This window comes from Diabrotica virgifera, chromosome 5 (assembly GCF_917563875.1).
Source record: "Diabrotica virgifera virgifera chromosome 5, PGI_DIABVI_V3a".
Classification (NCBI taxonomy): domain Eukaryota; kingdom Metazoa; phylum Arthropoda; class Insecta; order Coleoptera; family Chrysomelidae; genus Diabrotica; species Diabrotica virgifera.
In genome coordinates, this window is record NC_065447.1 from 240,399,497 (window position 1) to 240,420,275 (window position 20,779).

A 20,779-nucleotide genomic window follows, 5' to 3' on the forward strand; every position below is an offset into this window, starting at 1 on the left:
GATTTAATTCAGTATTTAAAACGTAAGTATATTTATGGTAAAAATATACCTAAGTAAAGTGCTATTCACAAGATACTTGAATGGGGAAGAAATCCCGAATAGTTGGAAAGAAGCATGGATTACTCCAATTCACAAAAAAGGTCCAAAAGATATCTGCGAAAACTATAGGTGTATCTCGGTCACTAGTACCTTTAGCAGGCAATTTGGTAAAATAGCAAGAGTACGAACCTCATGAAATTGAGCAGCAAGCAGGTTTTAGAGCTGGAAGATCTTGCGTGGACCACATATTTACCCTAACACAACTTAATGAAAAGAAAGTTGCAAGAAGCCAGGAAATACATCTTTTATTTGTGGATCTCACAAAAGCATATGACACGATTCCTGTGAGAAAACTGTGGCATTCTCTTGAACGATCTTCCTTGAGTAACACGATCATCGCCGCGGTCAAACAACTATACAATAAAGCCACATCAAAAATCAAACTAAACAACACCTTATCAGAAGAATTTCCAGTAACAAAAGGATTACGACAAGGATGCTGCCTCTCCCCAGTACTATTTAAGATCTATTTAAATGAAGCACTAACATACTGGAGAAGATCTTGTTCAGGGATGGGAATTCAAACTTGACGATGATACAACATTATATACTCTACATTTCGCGGACGACCAAGTCGTATTAGCAGCGGGTAGGGATGATTTAGAATTAATGACAAGACGGTTATTTCAAACATACGGAGAGTGGGGCCTTTCTGTAAGTAGAAAAAAAAACGCAATACTTATGCATCGGGACTGAAGTAGAAGATGTAATAGTTAACGAACAAGAAACAATCAAGAACTGTGAGGAATATGTATATCTGAGAACAACAATCAACAAGAGTGGGCGCACCGAAAAAGAAAAAGAGTAAAGGATCGTGAAAGGAAAAGGGTCATTGGAAGCCTAAACCCGATGCTATGGTCAAAAGAACTATCTAATCAAAGAAAACATCGTATCTTTAACTCCATCTTTAAATGTATAGTGCTCTATGGATGCGTAACTTTGATGTGGGTGCCAGGTCACAAGGGAATTGCAGGAAATGAGGAAGCTGATAGCCTCGCAAAAGAAGGGGCCAACACCCCATTCCAAGGTCCAGAACCCTTCTGTGGACTACCAAAAAGCCACATCAGAGAGGAACTCCGGACCTGGGAACTCAATCAACTAAAATTATACTGGTCCAACACACCAGGACAAAGGCAAGCAAAAAGGCTCATAAAGGTGTCGCCTAGTGCAACACACCGCCTTCTCGAAATGAGTAAAAAAGATATAAAAATGGTCACTGGCCTTCTCACTGGGCACTGCCCTCTGAGATATCATCTCAAAAAAATGGGCAAATCCGATAGTGAGAACTGTCGTTTCTGTGACAATGAAAAAGAAACGGCAGAACACATCCTATGCAATTGCGTAGCGTTGTTCTGCAAACGACTAAAATTCCTAGAAGAGGTCACCCTAACGCCCTCTGACATAGGAAACAAGTCACCTAGGATGCTAATCAATTTCATCAGAAGTATTGGCATCCTAGAGTTTAACTAGATTAAGGTATGCACAAAAGATCTCTATAGGTCGAAGTGCTGAGAGGCTCCATAGCCTTAACGACCTCACATAATCTAATCTAATCTATGGATGCGAAACATGGCATCTTACTAAATCCCTGGAACGACGCCTACTTGCATTGGAAATGGACTTCTGGAGAAGATCGGCTATAAAATCAAGGCTTGAAAGAGTACAAAATGACCAAATCAGAAATATAATGGGAGTCAAGTCAACCATCATAGACGAAATTCAAAGGAGACAACTGATCTGGTATGGCCATGTAGAAAGAATGGACGACGACAGACTGCCAAAACAAATTCTAAAATTGACGCCAAGGGAAAGAAGGAAGAGAGGAAGGCCGAAACAATCATGGCTAGGCGGAATTCAGAAAGCAATGTCGGAAAGAAATCTTCATCCTGGCGAATGGAACGACCGACGAAGCTGGAAACTGGGAACAGGAAGGCGAAGAACGCTATAAATAACCGGGATACTAATAAAAATATACTTTGACCAACTAATATTTTTTCCTATTAATGTTTTTAATTTCAATGTTTTAAATTAATCACTTTGACATTTATGCCAAATTTCCACCGAACGTTTTCTGATTTGTCACTACTGGCGCTCGCGAAATTTTAAATATCCCCTCTACCTACGACCTCACAGCGTATACCTGGAAACTTGTTTTTATTTCTCTATGCCTGGAAACTTTCTTGACAATGGCTAAAAAATTATATAACCATAAATATAATAGTTCTTTCTTTAAAAAATATTTAAAAATTATCTTTTCTTTTCAATTTAGAAATTAAAAGTCCCCTTAATTACACAATGTTTAATTTATTTAAGTTTTTATAATAAAAACGGTGCCCACCTAAAATATTATCTCTTACTGTAATATTCATACATCAACTCATTCCATCGACTTGATTTCATGACTAAAGGCTGTATGACACTATGCATTTTCTTGTATCATTTCTAATATCGTTTCTGATATGTCAAAAAAATGTATAGTGTCATACACAGATACAAGAAACGATATCAGAAACGATACAAGAATTTGTGTCAGGCACAGATTCTTGTACAATAACTGCGCCAATTTCTGCGCAAAGAGCAAAAACGTAACACCTGCTGGTAAAACTTCTAAATGTCATAATGGCGGCTGAAAATGAGATCATATGATTTATGTCTTGATGAATTTATTTGTGTTTTGTAGGTATTATTTATAAATATTTTATTGATACTTAATATACCGTTTGGTATGGACTACTGTTCTACTAATAACCATATATTTAGAATAACTTTGGGTTTCATATTGCATAATTTTTTAATAGAGGAAAATACAATAGTTCCAATTTGGATCAAACTGAAGATAATTATAATGCAAATATTTTAGCACAAATATCAAAACAAAATAAAAAACACAAATAATCAACAGTCAACGTAAAAATTCTAGTTATTATAACATTAAAATATTTGTTTTTAAAAGTTTATAAATTTTATAAAATCAGCTGTAGACGCAGTACTACCATACCAATGTAACGTGACAGGGCGACAAACAAAATTTCGACCAATCACGTGCCGAATTTCATACAGTTTTCGATACAAGAACTTGCATAGTGTCATACAGGGCACAAATGTACGTACAAGAAATGATACAAGAAAATGTATACAAGAAACGATATCAGAAACGATATTAGAAATGATACAAGAAAATGCATAGTGTCATACAGCCTTAACGCCATTTTGGATGTTATATTGCTATTCAACTTCTATAATAAGGTAACTTATTTTTACTTTTAGGATATTTCAGGAGTCACACTACAAGATTTGAAGAAAGAAAGGTATCCTCGCATCAGCGCTAAGGATGTAATAGACTTAGTCCGTAGCAAGCCTGACAAGTTAATAATAATAGACATACGTAATCTCGTCGAGTGAGTATATTATTTATATTTATGTATTTTGAGATAAACACTTTTAGGTAGCTACTTTTTGTTAGGCTGTGAAAATAAATCTCACAAAATCGTTATAATCGTGAAATAATCATCTGTCAACCTCTTGCATTTACTGTTGGAGATAGGTTTCCTCTATCCTCTTCCACTGGTTTCTATTCTATGCTTTCTACACCCAATTTCCAGTTGTTTTTCGTAAGTCGTCCACACGTCTTGTTGGTGGTCTACATCGATGTCACTTGTTTTCTCTAGGTCTCCATTTTATGAGTAGTTTGTTTCACGTATTATCATTTAAACGTCCTTGATGGCCAGCTCATCTCAATTTGGCTTGTGCAATCTTTTCTATGTGACATCGGTTGTTTTAGTCCTTTTCTCGCTCTCTCCGTAGGTCCTTTTTTTTCTGTCTCCATCTTAAGAGAGAGGACGCGAAATATGGTATTTTCACGTTATTTAATGCTACATTACTTCTTCCTGTAGTGCCATATAAGACATCATGTAAGCTATTTTATTCATTGCCGTGTTTATGTTAACGTTGTCTATGTTTATGTTAGCATTGTCCTGTTTATGTCAACGTCAGCTCGAACTAGGGGTGTTGATCTGACTAGCATTCAAGACAGTTTAGTGAAGAGTTTTCTCCTGGGTTCCATTTTTTACTTGGACTACGTTTTACCAAGAGCCTTAATAGGGTTAGTAGTCCATCTTTTTCAGGTGATTCATGATATTCTCGAAATATTCCAGCTCAAGTCGAAAAATCTACCACACTATACTACAATCACCATAAAGTTGCACTAGAAATAAACAAACCAAGACACGTTGAATGTTACAAGGGCCACCCCGAATCATGATTTACAATGTATAAACTTTATAAATTCCAAATCATGATTTAAGGGGAGTGTTCCTCATAACATTCAATGTGTCTTGGTTTGATTATTTCTAGTACATCTTTATTGTGATTTTAGTATAATTCGTAACTGAATATTTAGGATTAATTTTATTCTACACAATGTCCCTACACCTTACGGTAGAATTGATTATGGTTATATATTTATATTGTTATGCTCTACCTTTTCTATTTATTTCGATTAATTAGCAAATTCTTAATTTGATTGATTATCCAATTATTTTATTCATTGCCTATGTAAAGACATAACTAAATTCCAATTAAATTTTCCAATCAATTTTATTATCAGGGCTAATTTTGTATTTGATACAATACCTGTAATCTGTGGCTTCTAGTATTTCTAGTTGCTTACTTCTTCCAGGGTAGAAACAGGGAAATTGACAACACTCAAATTCATATAAATGTAATCTATTGTTTTTATCAAATGTCGTGTACATATGATTCAAAAATATTAAAATTTAATTTTGTTGCAACAATCTCTAACTTAATAAATTAAAACTCTAACTCTGATATCTCCTTGTTTTGACAAAATTATTTATTTAATTAATTTCTTATTTACTCATACTAAATTGAATGAATTTTACTTTTCTTCTTTTGAATTGATTTCTCAAATTTGAAATGACTAACTGCGTTACAAAAAATTGTTCAATAAACAAGTAAACAAATATGGTCTTGATATAAATGACTTTTCTCCATTCAGACAAATGATTTGACTAACCTTTTATTCTTCACTCCCTCGTTTTCTGGATTGCGCTGTCCTTGATTCTCTCAACACGTACTCTCTGGTTGTCGCGAAAAAATCCCCCTCGTCAAAACTGCTTCCAAGAAAAACACACAGGACTTGCTCGAATATCTTGTGCACAAACGGATAATAATCAGCTACTCGTTCTAGACAAAACAAAGGAATCTCCCTCGGACCAGAAAAATTAACTCTTCAACCGGTCGACGATTTGGTTTTAACTTGACTCTGCTCGCAAAGGCTGATCACACCACTCTACACTGATTATACACTTGTAAAACTCGACTGCCTTCTTCAGATGTCAATTACACCGTGTCTTTATTTTTCTCTCAAATCCATACTCTCACATCCATTATCCCTTCTCCCGATATTTTCCGTCCAATAAACAACAACCTCTCTCAAACCATTTATTTTTTAAGAAACCCAATATTCTTCCACATAACTTTTCCAATTTGTCAAATTTCAAGGAAAATCATAATTAGTTATTTTCTACTTTTACTTTTACAACTAAAAATAATACAGTTTGTATACCACATTAAAATACCTTCCCGGAAGGATCTTAAAAACGTTATTGTCCAGTCAACGCTCTCTCCACTTTCTAATCACCGAAATGTTTTGTTAATGCCCCGTCCATTTCGTCGAATAATTATCACTAATCGTTTTAATTTTTCCGAAACACGTGTTTAATATCAAAATTAAATTCTAAACAATCTTGGTCACATACAGGGTGATGAAAAAACTATGATTTTATGGTCTTTGAAATAAATTTAATTGGTTTGAATTTCCTTAAAAAAACAATTCCACAACAATATATTTATTCTACACAAATTATATTTTGTTCTAATACGAAATAATCTTTTTAGATTCAATCGTTGTAGTGTGATCAACAGCATCAATATTCCATTTTCTAGTGTATCATTTAAAGAGAACAAAATAGAAAATATAGGACAGCACAGCTCCCTTCTAGAGAATTCAAAGGAAAAAATAGTAGTAATAATTGGAGATGAAGAAACTGACTTGGAACTGGTAAGTAACTATTGCCTGGTTGCACCTACAGATGTAGGCTTACGTAGATGAAGCTTAAGACGTGTATTAAGCTCAGCTTACGAAACATATGCGTTGCACCATTGAGTCTTAGATCAATTTTTAGCTTTCTACAATGGATTGCCATGTGGATTGCTTAGATAAGAATAAAAAAATATGGTGCAACGTAAGTGAGACTTAAAGCGGCCCTATCTAAGCTGAGATGGGCTAAGCTGGAGCTTAATATTTGTTGGTGCAACCTGGCATTAGTGTATCAATTGTTATTTAATATACGTTAAGGCTAGTTATGGCCAAACTTGTGAACTTACTACTCGATTTGAAGCATAAATAAAATAAAAATTTAATTTAAATTCAATAAATATAATACAGTCTATTTCGAATTTGGTAACACAATTTTAGGACAGCACTTCTATGATACTAAATAATGTTTTTACTTAAAAAATTGATTTTTTGAAAATTTAGAAAGTAAAATTCTATTTAAAATTTAAATTTCTACGAATACGATCATTTTCGACAATTCACTATATTCATGGACTTTTAAACACATATGGGATTTACCCAGCAATAAGATACCTTGAACACACACTGTTTTGAAGCTTCGATATAATGTGATGCTTCCTCAATGAGCATAAGCGTGCTTGAATTTTACTCGTGGGGATAATTATTCAGACGTTACTAATTGGAAGTGGCAATAATTTATAAAAACACGTTCAAAGAATTTAATTAAACAAAAACAGAGTATAACTATTAACAATCACTTTTTTATAGAAAAAATAAAATACAATTTTATTTATTATTAAAATTAACACAATGTCAATATAGTTCAAGTTAATTTTTTAATAGGTATCAAATAATGCTACGATAGAACAAATCAGTTAAAAAATATTTTGAAATCTTTATGTTTTCTCCTAAAGGGCCTAGCCGGGTAAGATGATGAAAAGTGCCCCCAACTCGATTCGATTTCCATATAGGTTACCGTTTAGAATATATAGTGAAACTAACTTTCTGAAATTTTTAGCACCCTAGGTGGTCATGTGACCCACCTAGAGCCTAATAGAGTTTTTATGTTTTTATTTTTTATCTCAGCCGCATCGATAACTAGCGAAAAACTTTAATAAAAAAGTTGTAAGCTTTAAAAAGTTCTAATTTTAACTATTTATAATTGGAAATAAGCCACAATATTATTAAAAAATGATTTTTATTAACGTTTCGACGCCCAAATCGGGTGCCGTTGTCAAAATACAAAATACTACTAACATAAACAAAAATGTTGTTGCTTAGTAAAAAAATTCTTCTAATAATTTATTTAATTTGACTCATTTATATCGGCAATTCAGATACATTGGATGCCTCAGAAGTCAAACGGTGTAAGTCACATTCTGCCTACAAATGTCTTATGAGATATAACACTTATTATTATATATAATAATATTATTATTTCCTTGTTTGTATTTATGAATATGTTACCCATATTATGATAAATAAAGACAGTTTATTTGTTTTTAATAACTACTTATATTTCTGCAACTATTGTCAGAAACATCTTAGTATCTCATTTTAAACACTTATTGACTTACACCGATTGGCTTCTGAGGCATCGAATGCTACATTTTAAAGTAGAAGACTTTAAAATGATATTGCCAATATTTATGAGTTGCGTTCCTGGGACGACTTTACTGAAAGATAAAAATCATTTTTTAATAATATTGTGGCTTATTTCCCATTATAAATAGTTAAAATTGTAAAAATGCCACAAGAAAATAGCTTCAGAACAACATTAAAAAGTTCTGTCTGAAAAAAATTGTTTTTAATTTTTGGCGGGAAATTTAAATTTTAGAACGATTACAAAATTTTAAATGAGTAAAAAAATAACTAAGACATTCGTTTTCACTAAAAAAATATATAACGTGTATTTTTGCATAATGTTTCACCCTGATTTTTTTCAAATTTTTAAAATTGGTGAAACGCACTTTTAAAAATAAAAAACCGCATTTTTCGGTTTTTTTTTTCGTTTTTTGATACAATTTTGTACATATTTTTCAAAAAAGGTAACTCCGTCACTGGAGTAGGTAAAAAACTAAAAAATAATTGGGGTTTGCTTAATACAAATTTTTTGTAACGCCATCCATTTTCAAGATACAGGGCGTTGAAGAAAACAAAATTTTACACATTTTTTACGATTTTGCCGAAACTATGGCAACATTGTAATAAAATTTGGCGAGTTTTAAGAGGTAGTTATTGTGCATTTTTTGACATACAATTAAAAATTTATATTTATCATTGGCGCGCATAGGGGTATTGGTCTGAACTTTTTAAAGAAAAAAGATAGCACGCCACTGACATATTTCAAATTAAAAATCGTTTTTGAATTCCTCATTCAATTTGTGACAAAAAATCTATCTTCCCATTTTTTCATACGAGGCGCCGTTTTGCTGCAAAAAATAAAATATCTTAACGCTTCCAAAGTATTCGAATTAGTTTTTATAATGGATGTATGAGTTAGTATTTTATTTTATATAAGTTCGAATACTTTGTAACGGTTAAGATGTTTTATTTTTTGAATAAAAATGGCGTGTCGTATGAAAAAATAGGAAGATGGATTTTTTGTCACAAATTGAACGAGGAATTCAAAAACGATTGTTAATTTGAAACATGTCAGTGGCGTACTATCTTTTTTCTTTAAATTCAGTCCATTACCCCTATGCGCGCCAATGATAAATATAAAATTCTTAATTGTATGTCAAAAAATGCACAACAACTACCTCTTAAAACTCGCCAAATTTTATTACAATGTTGCCAGTAGTTTCGGCAAAATCGTAAAAAATACGTAAAATTTTGTTTTCTTCAACGTCCTGTATACTGAAAATGGATAGCGTTACAAAAAATTTTTATTAAGCAAACCCCAATTATTTTTCAGTTTTTTACATACTCCAGTGACGGTGTTACCTTTTTTGAAAAATATGTATAAAATTGTATTAAAAAAGGAAAAAAAAAACCGAAAAAATGCGGTTTTTTATTTTTACAGGTGCGTTTCACCAATTTTAAAAATTTGAAAAAATTCAAGGTGAAACATTATGCAAAAATACACGTTATATATTTTTTTCGTAAAAATGAATGTCTTAATTATTTTTTTATATTCATTTAAAATTTTTAAATCGTTCTAAAATTTAAATTTCCCGCAGATTAAAATTAAAAATTAAAAATAAAATTTTTTTCGAACAGAACTTTTTTAAGCTTACAATTTTTTTATTTAAAGTTTTTCGCTAGTTTTCGATGCGGCTGAGATAAAAAATAAAAACATAAAAACCCTAATTAGGCTCTAGGTGGGTCACATGACCACCTAGGGGGCTAAAAATTTCAGAAAGTTAGTTTCACTATATATGCTAAACGGTGACTTATATGGAATTCGAATCGAGTAGGGGGCACTTTTCATCATCTTACCCGGCTAGGCCCTTTGCTACCCAAATAGTTCGATCGTCAATATTATTTGGAAACCTACATTGAAAAATACATGATTTTTTATTCATTTCACTAATTTATTTGAATCCATGAGAAATGTCAAATTAAAAAGATACTAAACAGATATTTTTTAATCGGATGATGTCTACTTACAATTTATGTCTATACTAATGTAATGAACTAATATCTTGTTCAATACATTAATATGAAGGAACCCACTGGTACGCCTATGAAAGACATATTTAAAAATGTAAACAGACTTCCTAATCTTCTATAATGTAAATAAACAGTACATACAAATGAAATGAGAGATCGGGATATAAATCTTTCCTTTTTTTGCAAATCCAACACTGTAGCACCATTATTATATGTTTATTTCAGTTTTCACAAATATCACTCAAAATAGAGCCAAAATAGCGAAAAACAACTCTTCCTCATCTACTTTAAAAAGTAAACAAATATGGAACAGCATTTGAAGTTCGACATGGACGTTTGTAAGACAGAGCAATGTAAACACCGTTGCCATTTATAAATAGTCTCCAGTGCTTCTACATAATATACAATAATTGGTTGATATCTATTATTCAATGATATGAACACTTGATATTTTAATTACAATTCAATCTGTAAATTAATATAACTGAAAAATTATTATTTTAGTTTGATAGCATCTGTAGAGTATAAAATAAGGAGCAACATTTCCAGCGATACGCGAATAAGAAATTTTAATAAACAAACGGTGACAACATGTGAAGGTGCTTAGATTGTGACCTATTCAAATAATTTTGGCTTCACAATTTTATGTAAATAACTTTGTCCATCTGTGTTTATCCGTCCATGACTATATTTGTCGGTTTAAATTTTGCATTGTCATTTGTACCTAAATAGTCATGGATATTTTTATTTCAGTTTCCCACTTTCCTGCTTACTTGCAATGTTAAGAAAGTCTGCGTGCTACACGGCGGATTCAACGTACTACTCTCTGTATCACCGACGATTCTGATGTCTCATAATCTGGCTTTGTGATAACGACCTCCTAAGAGATATGATCTCTTTAGTCCGTTTCTAAATAGGAACAAATAAGTTTTTAATGATTTCATAGAATACGTAGTATCTTTTAATAGCAGTATTTTTTCAAGAAAAGAAATGAGATTATTTTAATATTAATGTGATTCATAATGAAAGAAGGATACTTAGCCACATCGTACATACAGAGTGCCGTATTATATACTGGAATGCATGGATGTCTGTCCTTTTTGTTATGTCTTTTTGTTCACATAATAACGTGTATCGTCTTTCTTGTAACTCGTAAGATAAGGTCAGATGGAAAAAAAATTAACAGAAACTCGAGAATGGCAGGATTTTTAAGAGTGTGGTATTGCCACATTTAAAAGTGTGGTATTGCTACGTAGAACCATCTACTTTGGATGACAGGCGCTTTGATGGCGCTACATAGCATTACCACTCTATCAAGTTGGAACTTTGCTTAAGAATTCTGCATTTTTCCTTTTCCAGTGTGGCTTCGATATGACATTACTTGATGAGCCTCAACAGATAGTGTAGGAAACAGAGGTTGAACATCGCAAAATGGACACAAGTCCGGTTTTATTTTTTTTCTGGTATATCAAGGGGTGCTTATTATGAGACTAATTCTTTCTTAAAAAATTTCGTCCCGGAACCCCCCTTTTCATTCCTTTAAAGGGGATAATTTGTGGTTTTTGCGAAACGTAGCCTTTCCTGTACGTTTTGCAAAAAATTTGCTTAATAGTAATGAAGAGGAATATATTTCCTACTATTTATTTCCCGACAGCATATGTCTATCACCCACCGTTTAGCGGGGGTGGCGCCCCAAAGTTGACAAATTTTTAAAAAAGATGTTTTTAAAAAAAATTGTTTTTCCCTAACTGTAATGAAAATTACGAAGAAACCCTGCGGCAATTAATCACAAATAAGTGGCTAATTTTTTGGTATAGGTTTCATTTAAGGGCAATTGCAAATTTTTAAATTACAGGGTGTTTTAAAAAACCCCTTTTTATACCATCTGAACCGCCTATGCTAGAGTAAAAAACTTTCAGCGATTATCCATGTACTGGTGTTATTTACAAATTTGTATAATGCACCCCCATATTTTCCCCGGAAGCTCTCCAAAAAAAAAGGAGAATTAATAAAGAAAATAATCAAAAATTGATTTTGGGCCACCACTGCGGCTGTAGGGTGCAAAGAAAATAAAATATGCATAGGTCATAATGTGTAGCAGACAGTGTGTTCTTTTATTTTCCATAATTACCTGCTCCTTTTCATTTCTGAGCTTTATGGCGCCACTGTGCCGTAACGGTTGCTTATACGAAAAAATGCATAAGACCTTATTTGTAGACAAAATAATGGTCTTTAATTCTGTATAAGTTTTGTTTTAAAAAATGCATAGGTAATGAGAAAATCGTAAAAACATGCTCTCCAAGGGATAGGGGTAGCTTCTGCAGTTTATTTTCAAGGATAGGGGTAGTTTCCGCAGGGATGTTGCAGTAATCATATATATTTATGAAAAATCCTATTGATGGAGCATATGTCTATATGGGTCAAGAAGCAAAAAAATATTTTTTTTCAACCCTCCCTTTATTTCTTTTTTTTTGGCTGCAGGGGTTGCATCAAGAAATCGCTTTTGGTGTCCATGCATGGGTAATAATAGTGCATTCTTTCACGGTTTTTGCTCTAAATTTTACAGAACCGCTTGGATTGACATGAAATTTGGCGTAGGTATAGCTTACATGTCAAAGAAAAAAAGTTATATTGTGCCGATGTGTGCTTTTGCCCTGGGGGTGACTTTCACCCCCTCTTGGGAGTGAAAAAATATATATCCAAAATAAGTGCGGAAATGGGTAAACTGACTAATTTTATGTAACTTTTGTTCTATAAAGCTTTTTCGCCAAGTCAACATTTTTCGAGTTATTTGCGAGTGAATATGTTCATTTTTCAACAAGATAACCACATTTTTAGACGGTTTTTCGCAAATAACTCAAAAAGTAAGTATTTTGTCGAAAGAAACGTTCTTAGCAAAAATATAGCCTATAAAAAAGTAAAAAAAATTGTGTACGCGTTAGGTGTCTGGATCTCGTAGAACCAGAGTTATAGCCAATGAAAAATAGATTCATATTCACCAAATTTCAAATATAATATTTCGACGTGAAATATCCAAAAAATTAAGCACTTTTTGGGGAAAACCCATTATAACTTTTTTAAAGTGTATAAAAAAAGATTTATTTATGTTTTTACAAAAAATTTCTAGCAATAAATTTAAGCAAGTTACGCTCAAAATAAAGTTGGTCCCTTTTGTTTTGGCAAAAAAAATCTGGAAGACCACCCCCTAATTAGCAAATTAAAATGAAATTAATCGTTACCGCTCTACAAATTATTTTATTTATGTTGTGTTTACATGATCTGTAAGTTTCATCGATTCAAAGTGCTTATTTTTGAAAAAAATTAGTTTCAAAGTAAAATTTTTAAAAATTTTAATTTTGAAAAATATGCTTTTTTTTTTCAAAATAACTTAAAAATTGTTACAGATACCAAAAATCTAGAAACACAAAAAAAGTCAGCATTGCTTTTCTGAATATCATGTATTTTTTTGTTTTTCTGTTAGACAAAAATTTATTTTCTATTTACTTTCTAATGTTTCTAAATTTGCATACATTCGTGATCAGTGACTCGTTCAACCCCTTTTAACTACAGCCCTTTCAATAATAAGGACTTTGAACCGATGAAACTTACAGATCATATAAACAATACATACACGAGCCAAGAAACTTGTGAAGTCGTAACGATTAAGTTCATTTAAGATACTAATTAGGGGATGATTTTCTCGATTTTTTTACCAAAACAAATAGGGACTAACTTTGTTTTGAGCGTAACTTGTTTACTTTTAATGCTAGAAATTTTTTTTATAAAACAAAAATGAAGCTTTTTTTAAACACTTTAAATAAGTTGTAATGAGTTTTCCCCGAAATGTGCTTAATTTTTGGTTATTTCACGTTAAAGTATTCCATTTGGAATTTGACGAATATGAACCTATTTTTCATTAGCTATAACTCTGCTTCTACTAGGTATAGAGACGTGATATATACACCATTTTTTTTAGTTTTTTACAGGCTATATTTTTGCTAAGAATGTTTTTCGACAAAATACTTATTATTTGAGCTATTTGCGAAAAACCGTCTAAAAGCATGGTTATTTAGTTGAAGAAATGAACATATTCACTGCCAAATAACTCGAAAAGTATTGACTTGGTGAAAAAACTCTGGACATTTCCTGACTTACTTTGGACGAATATTTTTTCACCCTCAAGAGGGGGTGAAAACCACCCCCGGGGCAAAAGCACATATCGGCACAATATCACTTTTTTTCTTTGACTTGTTAGCTATGTGTATGCCAAATTTTATGTCAATCCAAGCGGTTCTTTAAAATTTAGAGGTTTTGCAATATTTTACCGTTAAAGAACGGACTATAAGAACGCGCACAAAATGATATATGAAGCATTTTAATAAAGGGCATGGTGTGTGAAGGATTTCAAGAAAATCACTTTCTGTATTAATTCTCCTTTTTTGGGGGGTGGTTCCGAAAAAAAATGGGGTGCATTAAAGAAATTTGTAAATAACACCAGTACCTGGATAATCCCTGAAAGTTTTTTTACTCTAGCATAGGCGGTTCAGATGGTATAAAAAGGGGTTTTTTAAAATATAACACCCTGTAATTAAAAAATTTGCAATTGCCCTTCAATGAAACCTATACCAAAAAATCAGCCACTTATTTGTGATTAATTGCCGCAGGGTTTCTTCTTAATTTTCATTACAGTTAGGGAAAAATAATTTTTTTTAAAAACATCTTTTTTAAAAATTTGTCAACTTTGGGGCGCCACCCCCGCTAAACGGTGGGTGATAGACATATGCTGTCGGGAAATAAATAGTAGGAAATATAGTCCTCTTCATTTTACTATTAAGTAAATTTTTTGCAAAAGGTACAGGAAGGGCTACGTTTCGCAAAAACCACAAATTACCCCCTTTAAAGGGATGAAAAGGGGGGTTCCGGGGCGACATGTTTTAAGAAAAAGTTAGTCTCATAATAAGCACCCCTTGATATAACAGAAAAAAAAAATAAAACCGGACTTGTGTCCATTTTGCGAGGTTCAACCTCTGTTTCCTACACTAAGAGACAAAACATGTAATGTGAACGAAGCCAGACTGTTAGAGAGAAATCCATGTTTTCTGGTGCTTAATACGCCGCCATCTTTAAACTGACTTGTTGAATGATGACTCTGACTGTTGAATGTTAACAATGTGATATTGGCAATAACAATTTTGTGTATGGCAGCTCGGAATAGATCAGCGGATGTCTTGTGATACCCTCTCGGAAGTTTCGGAGCCAGAAGCTTCTTCTATACCTATACCTATCATAAAGTACCCAGTACCAACTGTTCTGTTCTTAGACTAACAGCGCCACTAGTTGTGGGGCATATCGTAATATTTTCTCTGATGCGCCTATACCAGTTTCCTTACTATATGAGGTTCTGGTGTGACTAGTAGGATGGTGCGAAAAAAGTCAAGTTGATAATTCCGTGTCGCTATAGTGCGGAAAAGTTGCGATTGGTAATTACAAGAAAAACAAAAAAAGAATTATTCAAATCGGACTTTATCTTCCGATCCCGCAACGGACCTAAAGATTATGAAAAAAAAAATTTTACCTTTTTTTCAAAAAATTTTATTTATCCTTCGAGTACGTTTTATTTATCGCTATAGTAAAATTTATTTACACTTAACATGGTTGAGTACTAAAAAAAATTGTTTTACACATTTAACGAATATATTCCGATCCCGCAAGCCCAATCAAAATTTATAAAAATTTGAAATTTTTGATGATTTTGAAAAATTAAAAAACATTTAGTTATCTCATTTTTTTGTTACATTGTGAAGCTGTTCGCTTGTTTAGATCTTGTATGACAATATTTAAACAACCCAGATCTCAAAACGAGGGGGTGGTTGCAGTTCTAGCTCCACACGCACCCTTCTCTCCAACCAACCAATGAGTGTGTTTTTTACATTATTTACATATGTACATTTCTTTTTCATCTGTTTGTGTCCAGCTCTCAAACACCAACTTTGCATTGTGATTTTTTGTTAAAATCTGGCAGCATGTACCTTAATTTAAGTGTTGTCCTGATGCATCCATCTCTTAATTGAGGCCCACATACATTAGAATTAGACGATGCTTCCGTGGCCAACTTTAGACACCGCTCATCAACTGGCTTGTGGCAGGGATATTTTTGTACATTCCAGTCTGGCATGTCGCCCGATGTAATACAAGGAGTTATATCTTCATTTGAAACTTTTCTAGGAAGTGGTGGAGAAGATAGTTTTGCAACATTCCAGTCTATTATTTTAGTTTAGTCCTGTGCTTCAAAATTTCAAGTAGTAGGGAGAAAAAAAAAAACACATTAGAGTGCTAGCGCCAAGGAGAGCGTTAAAAGCCGGACAGACTAAAGCCAAGTGCAAAAGTATTAGACATTTCATCCCTCCTACTTTAAATTTTCAAGCACAGCACTACACTGAAACAATAGACTGGAATGTTACAAAACTATCTTCTCCATCAGTTCTTCGAAGAGTTTCAAATGAAGAAATAACTTCTTGCATTACATCAGGAGACATGCCAGACTGAAATGTACAAAACTATCCCTGGCACATGCAAGCTGACGAGCGGTGTCCAAAGTTGCCCTCGGAAGCATTGTCTAATGCTAATGTATGCGGGCCCCAATCAACAGATTGATGTATTCAACAGGAAAACATTTAAATCAAGGTCCATGCTGCAACATTTTACCAAGCAATTACAATATAAACTTGATGTTTAAGAGCTAGACACAAATAGATGAAAAAGAAATGTACATATGTAAATAATGTAAAGAACACACACTCATTAGTTGGTTGGAGAGAGGGGTGCGTGTGGAGCTAGAACTGTAACCACCTTCTCGTTTTGAGTTCTGGGTTGTTTAAATATTGTCATACAATATCTAAACAAGCGAAGAGCTTTACAATGTAACAGAAAAATGAGATAACTAAATGTTTTTTAATTTATCAAAATCATCAAAAATTTCAAATTTTTTTAGATTTTGATTGACCTTGCGGGATCGGAAGTTATTCGTTAAATGCGTAAATCTATTTTTTTTATTACTCTACCATGCAAACTGTAAATAAATTTTACTATAGCAATAAATAAAACGTACACAAAGGATAAATAAATTTTTTTGAAAAAAGGTAAAATTTCATTTTTTTTTCGTAATCTTTAGGCCTGTTGCGGGATCGGAAGATAAAGTCCGATTTGAATAATTCTTTTTTTGTTTTTCTTGTAATTACCAATCGCAACTTTTCCGCACTATAGCGACACGGAATTATCAACTTGACTTTTTTCGCACCACCCTAGTGACTAGGCCCGGTCCCAGGGGCGTGCGACCTGCCGGCTGCCCAGGGCGGCAAATTTTTAGGGGCGGCAGATGACTCCCAATTTTTGTGTATCAAGAGTCTACCAAGTAAGGAAGGGGCGGCGGTCACCGATCTTGCCCAGGGCGGCAAAATCCCTAGGGCCGCGCCTGGGTGTGACAATAAGTCAGTTTACGTATGTATTCTATGTATCTAAGTGGCTAAAATCCAAAAAACGTCATTTTTATTGCACAACCTACTTTAATTAGTTTTTTTGATGGATCTATAGTATTTAAATTGCAACTGATTATATATATTTTTAATTATCATTACTTTATATACAGGGTGTCCAGAAACTCTACCGACAAACTAAGACAGGAGATTCCTTATATAATTTTAAGACATTTTAACCCAATTCATCTAGTCCAAAAATGTTTTCTAAGGGAGCTAGAGCTCTTTGAAGATGGCGTCTTGTAATTAGTTTTTCTTAAATACCTCCAGAAGGCTTCTATTTAGAAAAACAAAAATTGGTACGCATATTTACCTTCCAGAGATAAATCGATTTCATCCATTGTGAATTTCTAGTACCGGTCATAGGCGTCCGTTTTGGGTAGGGCAACGGTTATTTTATTGCATAACTTTTTTGTCTTTAACTTATAAGCATTTTTGATACTGGATTATCATATTGTGAGATATTCTAGTACTAAAAGGTACTCTTGATTTAAGTCGGTAGAACACACCGTTTTCTAGAAAAATCGATTTGAAAATTTTTCGTTTCTTGAATTTGAAAAAAAAAAAAAATTAAAAAAAAAACGGTGTATTTTACCAATTTATACTATTCGTTGCAAGATATTTCGGATTTAATCAGATTTATCATTTAGTAAAGTACCTTTAAACTTTGGATAGAATTTAAAGTTGAACCTAATGTAAAGAAAGACTAAGGGTGACTATTCGTTACAGCATTAAGGGAGTACAGTCATTTTGTGCTTGATATCGGCCCAGTCTCTTAATCTGGGGAACTCCATCCGAATTATCTTGCAACGGATAGTACCAAGAGTAACTTTTAGTATTAGAATATGTACCTCATAATTTAATAATCTAAAGTCAAAAATTCTTAACAATTAAAGACAAACAAGTTATACGATAAAATAACCCTTGACCTACCCAAAACGGACGCATATGACCGGTACAAGAAATTCGCAATTAATGAAATTGATTCATCTCTGGAATATAAATAAACGTACCAGTTTTCAAAAATGAATAACCATTTTCAATTTGGTTGCAAAACGAAAATACAGCCGAACCATATTCTAGTCCAATCAGAGAGTGCGGCAAACACCTCTACCGGTTTCGAAACTTATTAGTCTCTTATCAGGAGTCACATATGCTGCTCTCTCTGATCCAACCAAAGCAAACCCCAGCGTGCAATCCCGGATTGCAACGAACGTCTTTAGTAAAATGTCTTAGTCTTTTTGTACCAGTTTTAGTTTTTCTAAATGATTTTTTATTTATTTTTTTTTGGAAATTCAAAAAACGAAAAATTTTCAAATTTATTTTTCTAGAAAACGGAGTGTTCTACCGACTTAAAGCAAAAGTACCTTTTAGTACTAGCATACCTCATAATTTAATAATCCGGTCTCTTTCTTCTTTCTTTCTCATAATCCTCAGTGCCCTTCAGGGCGTCGGATGTCGGGTTCCGCCTTTTATCCACTTCTTCCAATTGCTTCTATTGGTGGCCAGGTTCTTCATATCCCTCATACTGATGTGTCTCCTTTCACCTATATCCTGGATCTGGTCCATCCATGTGTTCCTCGGCCTTCCCTTTTTTCTTTTGTTTCCCATTTTGGCTTCATGTACCTTTTTTGTAAGTTTATTTTGCTCCATTCGTTGTATTTGTCCAAACCAGCTTAATTGTTTGTTTTCGATCTTCCTCATTATCGGTTCTTGTTCCAGCTCTCTTCTTATATCTTCATTTCTGAATCTATCAAACTTCGTAACTCCGGCTATTCTTCTCATGTATTTTATCTCGGTCGCGTTTACCATTGATTCATGTTTCTTTTGGATAATCCATGTTTCCGCCCCATATGTCATTATCGGATTTACTATGCTGTTGTATACTCTGAGTTTAGTTTTGTTGCCTATTTCTGACTTTCCAAAAATTGTATTATTTAAAGAGTAATACACGCTAGTTGCCTTCTTCAGTTTATTACTTATTGCCAAGTCCGTTTTCCCATCATCTGTTATTATGTTTCGCAAATATTCAAAAGTAGATACGTGTTCTATTACTTTTTCCCTTACTATTATATTAGTATTCCTTTCCCTTTTCTCATCTTCATTTATTATCATAAGTTTTGTTTTGTTAAGATTCATTTCCATTTTTAATTTATGTATCTCTTTTTGCCAAATATCTATTAGTTTCTGCATTTTCTCTACTGTGTCTGTGATTAAAACTATATCATCAGCGTATAGAAGGGAGTTGATCTTTATATAATCCGGTGTCAAAAATGCTTAAATGTTAAAGACATAAAAGTTATGCGATGAAATAACCGTTGCCCTACCCAAACGGGCGTCTATGACCGGTACTAGAAGCTCACAATAAATGTAATCGATTTATCTCTGGAAGATATGCGTATCAATTTTCATTTTTCTAAATAAAAGCGTTCTGGAGTTATTTAAGAAAAACTAATTACAAGACGCCATGTTCAAAGAGCTCTAGCTCCCTTAGGAAGCATTTTCGGACAAGAAGAATTGGTTAAAATGTCTTAAATTTATCTGAGGAATCTTCTGTCTTCGTTTGTCGGTAAAGTTTCTGGACACCCTGTATAAAAATATATTGTCAAATTAGTCTGATCAAAAGTTTGGATTTCCTATTTTGATTTATTTATGAATAGGTTGAACAAATGTATATTATACATACACTTTTTTGTATTCATATCGATAAGTAAAAATATTGAGTTATATCTACTTAAAGTTTATATATGTAAAAATATGAAAGACAGTCTGGTTCTAATATAAAAAATATTTTTTTTGTAATATAATTATTGTCAAGTTTTTATTGCTTGTTTTATTAACCTTTACTTACCTTTCATTTTAATTGCACATTTATGGAGTGTGACAAACTATTTACTTCGGCCTTCATGATTCATTGGGTAGATTGAGTCGCTCAAAGTTCGTGCTGGCCGTCCAAAGTACTGATATAGGAAGAGGGTTCTTAGGTGAGGTTTGCTGCATTTTAAGGAACACTTTAGGCTCATAATAGGAGACATTGCAATCGGAAATCGGACAAATCCTTAAGACCAACGACTAAAGCAAGGAACAGTACTAGAAGATGAAATAAGGACTAGAATTTAGAAATATCTGATTTTTTTCCGTTTTACTTGTATGTCAGGAAAAAAGTATACTGAAGAAAAGTGGGTGGAAATGCATAGTTGCATTTTAAAGTGGATAAGATGCATCCAAAAGTGTATAAACATGTCAAAATCAGTGTATTATGGGCTAAATTTTGTTACTTGGGTGATTTTTGGAGTTGCTTACGCCATCAGAACCGATCACCGGAGCACCTGGTGCCCATTTTTACTATTAAGGCGCGTCATCCTAAGTTTCAACGGTTTTCGACACTATAATTTGATGCAAACAGATTACGCGGAAGTTTTCGGGGTGGCTG

General features: G+C 33.1%; 1 protein-coding gene across 1 annotated transcript in view; it reads left to right on the plus strand.

Moving 5' to 3' along the window:
• LOC114343525 (TBC domain-containing protein kinase-like protein) overlaps nucleotides 1-20,170 on the plus strand; it is a 33,255-nt gene extending 13,085 nt beyond the window's left edge. The window contains exons 10-12 of the mRNA XM_028294370.2: nucleotides 3,367-3,497; nucleotides 6,019-6,181; nucleotides 10,568-20,170. Of these exons, the coding sequence (XP_028150171.1) occupies nucleotides 3,367-3,497; nucleotides 6,019-6,181; nucleotides 10,568-10,684 (411 nt within the window). The 3' untranslated portion in view covers nucleotides 10,685-20,170. The remainder of the gene's footprint in view (nucleotides 1-3,366; nucleotides 3,498-6,018; nucleotides 6,182-10,567) is intronic.
• The last annotated feature ends 609 nt before the right edge of the window (nucleotides 20,171-20,779 follow it).